Source organism: Neolamprologus brichardi, chromosome 9 (genome assembly GCF_056152115.1).
Source record: "Neolamprologus brichardi isolate AB-2024 chromosome 9, ASM5615211v1, whole genome shotgun sequence".
In the NCBI taxonomy this organism is placed as follows: Eukaryota; Metazoa; Chordata; class Actinopteri; order Cichliformes; family Cichlidae; genus Neolamprologus; species Neolamprologus brichardi.
The window spans coordinates 26,011,739-26,016,850 of NC_142112.1; the positions used below are offsets into that span (position 1 = coordinate 26,011,739).

The 5,112-nt window shown below is 43.6% G+C and overlaps 1 protein-coding gene across 1 annotated transcript; it reads right to left on the reverse strand.

Moving 5' to 3' along the window:
• Positions 1–776: 776 nt before the first annotated feature.
• Positions 777–4,567, reverse strand: si:ch73-174h16.4 (leucine-rich repeat-containing protein 14). Its single transcript, XM_006795051.3, has 3 exons — positions 3,794–4,567; positions 2,869–3,717; positions 777–2,566 (listed from the first exon to the last, which is right to left on the reverse strand). The coding sequence occupies exons 1-3, from the start codon at positions 4,069–4,071 to the stop codon at positions 1,999–2,001; spliced, it is 1,695 nt and encodes a 564-aa protein (XP_006795114.1). The 5' UTR covers positions 4,072–4,567; the 3' UTR covers positions 777–1,998.
• Positions 4,568–5,112: the final 545 nt, after the last annotated feature.

A 5,112-nucleotide genomic window follows, 5' to 3' on the forward strand; every position in this document is an offset into this window, starting at 1 on the left:
CAGTTCTGAGGTCATTTACTGTGACCTCAATTGCTTTAATGTTTTTGACTGCTAGTGTAAGTGGTTAACTACATTCCTGCTTTCATTTCCAAACCACCAGGAGCATAGCAGGTATCTCTACCTGAGCAGTAACACCAAGTGGACACCCCTGGCATGCAGTGTGGTTGAAATGATCAATTATTTCTGCTGTGTGCAAAAGGTCGAGCACAACAAACCCAGAAATGCCACACCTCCTGGTCGCAAAAACACAGTGCTTTTGCCTATTTATGACAGGTATGTGAAATTAGTGCACATATTAGTTTCACTTCTTCACTGTAAGCTGAAACATTTCATTTCTGATTTTTCATTTTAGTAGATTTCAACCAATTCTTCGCCTAGAAACATTCAGCATGTTCAGAATACAGAGAATGCCAGCTGAGTTGTTACTGAACTTTAACAAAAATTTCTCGTTAAATGGGGTGATTTACATTCAGAAAATAACCGTCTAATGTTGATCGTCATTCAGGTTGAATTCTGCCTCCCGGGCGACACAGTCCCTTCCTCATGCAGTTCCCCAATTTCATCACTTTGCCGTTACCTCGAGTGACTCTCGGCCCGTTTCGTGACTGCTCAGAAGAAGACTGGTGGGAGGTTTCGACTCAGTCCTTTTTTATTCAAGAGCAGTCTTGGGTAGAGTACTACAGATGATGCCTTTCAATCTGTAACAGACTGTAACAACCCCATTAGGCTCAGTAACCCACCTTTGTTGTAAATCAATTTCCAACAGCCAAATAAAATCCTTGGCTTCGTAAGTGATTTATTCTGTAACTTTCAGTGTATAAGTGCATCTGTGATGCACATAAGGCTGATTTGGCACACTTATTTCTTAATGCTGGTGACTGAAAAGATTTGATTATAAATATTTTTAAAGAAACATTCAAGGAACACAGTAATGCGGCTTCAAACAGCAGAGACGCAAGACAGCATGACTTAGTGACTACAAAAGGTACAAACATGATGATATAACAGGATAGTAAGCAGTAACTATCCTGTAGTTTTTGTTGCACATACATCTGCTGATCAGACACTATGTGAATGAATTGTATACAAAAGTATTTTTACTGCATTCCAGCTGTAACCTGATAATTAAAACGCCAGTGATCACCAGTACAAATCCTGCACTGACTCATGCTGTACTAACACTTATAAAGTCAACAAGCCAATCAATTAAATTAGTGCAGCATGTTCTGACTGAATGACAGATTAGTGTCTGTCACTTTTCAGCAGAGGTTATCACCTCATCCTGTACATTTATTTAGAACAACCAAAAGTCAAGAGGAGCGAAATTCATCTGAAGACCTGCACTTGTTGATCTGGTGGCTGAGAAATCTGGAAAACCATCAGCTAACCTGCTGACTTAGGCGGCAACATCCAATTTTCTGATGTAACCAGAAGATATCTGAGGAAAGACTTCGATTTCAGTCTGCTGGTCATCGTTTATGATTGTAGCTAAATGTTGTTGTTTTTTAAATTAACAAAAAGTGTGCCGTTTGTTTGACAACAAATGGATTTCAAAAGTACAGTCCCTCTTTTGCTGTCTACATGGACTCTTTACCTGCACTGAATCAAAGACTCGTCAAACGCCACTGATCAGAAAGCTACTAAAAATTTTGACCGTTGCCACAGAGTCAGCATTTTTATGTCCATATCTGTTTAGAGAAATTAGTGGCTGAGTGGCAACAATGCGATCCCTTCTCTCAAACCCAGACACTTAAAGATTACTGGGCCTTGGTGGATATCTGTATTTTACTGAGTAATGTCTTGCTACCTTCATTTGCCTGTTTTGGACTGTAAAAGCTTAAATGCATTACATTTACCATAAGACTAAGTGACAAGGAAAAGGCTATTTAAATTTTTTTAAAAAGAATACCTAACTATTTCTCAGGTGACAGTTTGATTGTAAGGCTTCTGTACATTGCTATCGTTTGTCGGTGAATGAGCTTAAGAAGCATCTCTGCTTTATGCCACCATGTCTTTATCATAATTCAGCAAGTCACAGGTCAGAAAGATGTCAGAGCGTCCATTGTCGATCAGAACCCTGTTGAGCTTGTTGCTGGTCAGGTTGATGTCTAAGGTTTCATCTAGAGGCCAGTCTAAGAGCTGAGCACTGGAGGGCAGGTCGGGAAGGCCTGGCTGGTAGTCCTCCAGGGGGTTGGGGTACAGTAGCTGTCGTAGGGAGGGCATTCTTACAGCCATCTTCACCAAGTCCATGAGACCAGCCATGGAGAGCGGGTTCAATGCCAGAGCCAAGCTCTTGAGGCCCCGGCAACCTCCTAGTGAGGGCAACAAGAGCCCCAGCAGGCCATCAGTCAGACCACAACCGCTTAAAGACAGGTGCTGCAGGCTGCCCGAAGCCTGGGAGAGGAGGCGGCGAATGGAAGGCAGAGTGTTTTCATCCAGACGGTTTTCGCTTATATCCAGCTGCTGTAGCGTGGAAGTGTGATGACTGCAGGACAGATAGGCAAAGTCAGCTGGACTCAGGGACAAATAGGGGAGCTCCAAGATCTCTAGAGGCTGAGGCAGAGAGCTGTATCAACAGACAATAGAAGAAAACATTTAAATAATGTCACCTCATCAAACACTTTAGGTTTCATTGTTTGTGTTCTAGCTTTAACAGGATTATTTTAAAGATGTCTGCTCATTTGCTTTGAAATAGTGACTCATTACATGCTGATCTTGAACTGGTCAACTTAGTTAATCTGTTATAGGTTTAGTTTTTAAACTGTAATGAAATTTAGAAAAGAGCCAATGGCATTTTGAAAAATCCCTGACTTTGTGTTTGTCAATGGCTTAAATGCAAAATAATGTAATGAGGTAAACAGGCCATACCTGAGCAACACACGGAGCTGACCAGGCAGGCGCAGTGCAGTGAGGCTGAGGTGTCGCAGTTCCTGCAGGCGTGCCAGACCCTGCGACAGCTCCCCCAGTGCCTCTGACTGGCTGGGATGGACTCTGCGAAAATCCAGGTTACAGTAGTGCAGGCGAAGGGATTTTAGTGCAGGAAATGTGGAGAGCAGAGGCAGCAGTTCAGCCAAGCCAGCCACCCCAAGACTGCTGTAGCGTATGTCGACGCCCAGAAGTCCTCTGCGAGGGAGCAGATCTAGCAGAATACTGATACTTGGCACTGAAATCTCTTCCACACGCAGGTATCTGCACTGAAGCTTTAGAGGTCCAGATGTGCTCAGAGCTGAGTGAATACGCTCCCAAGAGCGGCCATTAACAAAAAGATCAGCTCTCACATGCACCACCACATCACGATCCATCTCTTTTTCTTCAGCCTCCCTCTCACTGCTCCCTAATACTGTCCTCTCTCTTTTCCTCTCCATCTCCATCCTCCTCCTGACTCCTTTACTTAGGTCCTCTTCACTCACGGACCCTGAAGATTCAGTCCTCTCACCAACATTGGTTGACTCATTACTGTTTAGTTCCCCATCTCTTTTCTTCTGTCCCCTTTCTCTTTTTAAATCCCTCTCCCTTTCCAGAGCTGAGATCCGTTTTCTCTCCTGGTCTCTTTCTTTCTTCTGTTCCCTTCGTGTCCTTTGTGGCCTTCTTGTCCTAACTCTGGCCTTAAGGACCATGGTGGAAAGAGCTACTGTCAGAGACCAGCCTCCCATCGGGTCCCCCATTCCTCCTTCATCTCCTTGCACTCCACAGAGGTCCAAGACTTCCAGTGCACACCTAGATGACAGTTGATATGTTACTCCCAGAAACAATGCTGATATTAGATATCGTGATTCAAACTACTAGTACTCACCTGTGGTCTGTCAGTCCTCTAACCACACCAAGCAACATAGACTGAATACAGAGTCGATTTGGCGCAGTTTGTCCCGGTTTCCTCCGACCTCCGACCCGCAGTGTGAGCTCAGGCCACCGCTGCACCAGTTCTCCCACAGCCAGCGGTCTGCAGGTGGAGAAGGCGGCCTCCAGCAGTGCTCTGTACAGATCTTTGGGCATCCACCTCAGCCAGGAATGCGACGAGCTGTGGTCACGAACCACCTCCTTGGCACAAAGGCTCACCAAGGAAAGCACCATTTCAGCACAAAGCACCTTTAGGCTTCAAAGAAGTAAGAGGGAAATGGTGCGAAGCAGACTTGCATCTTAGAGTCAACTAGCTGATTTAGCTCCAACGCTAGGATTAGTTTTATGACAGGAACTTGACGCCGTCTAATAAAGCCTCAAAAAAAGATTTTACAGCGTCACTTGACAGCTACCGTTACCTTTACTGATAGTAAAAACTTGTCGGGACGACTGAAAGCTCCCCGCAGCTGACAAACTGAACGCTGGGATATAAGGTTAGCTAAAACTGCTGCTAACTGTTTACAATTACAGTTGAGCCTGACGCAGGCTTGTGACGTGGCACGCACAGGAGAAACGTCAGTGCTGTAGAGTTTGAAGCGATGACTGTAGACCGACCTTTATCAGCAGATCTACTACAGTGGCAAACTGCAACTAATATTGAATAAAAATAAGAGAGAACAGGCGAGGAGGTTAAAATTCATTTAAAAACAAAAAAAGTTACAACTCAGATTAAAGTTCTAATTTTCTTGGGCAAAAATCTAAAAAAAAATACATATTATTTTTTAAAAGGTCCCTGATCTTAAAGTCGTGAACTAAGAAGTAACAGGGAAGAAATGCACAAAACAGTCATACAAGTGGCAGGTACACGTGTATGTGAATTTAAAAAACAAAAAACAACAACAACAACAAAAAAAACCCAACCCAAAGACATAGGAACAATACAACACATAACATAGTTCAAATTTGTTACATAACATGATTGCGTTTGATGCACATAAATGCCATCCAGCGTTTAACAGGTTGTTTTCTTCTGCAAGGCCAGTTTCACGACCCTTTTCCTTTAAAGTTTGGATGACAATATGGCAATTTAGGTTTATATACCACAAGTATTTATTTATTGCTAAATTTAAATCTAATTATCCATCCATCCTCTTCCACTTAGAAACCCAGACCTCCATCCTCCGAGCCACCTTCTCTAGCTTATCCAAGAGAACACTTCCCAGGCCAGCCAAGAGACATAATCCCACCAGTGCCCTGGGCCTACCCCAGGGCTTC

Coding starts and splice junctions, on each gene's coding strand:
- si:ch73-174h16.4 (XM_006795051.3), bottom strand. CDS start 4,071: ATGGTGCTTTCCTTGGTGAGCCTTTGTGCCAAGGAGGTGGTTCGTGAC. Junction 3,718..3,793: donor AGAGGACTGACAGACCACAG/GTGAGTACTAGT, acceptor ACTGTCATCTAG/GTGTGCACTGGAAGTCTTGG. Junction 2,567..2,868: donor CAGCTCCGTGTGTTGCTCAG/GTATGGCCTGTT, acceptor CTGTTGATACAG/CTCTCTGCCTCAGCCTCTAG.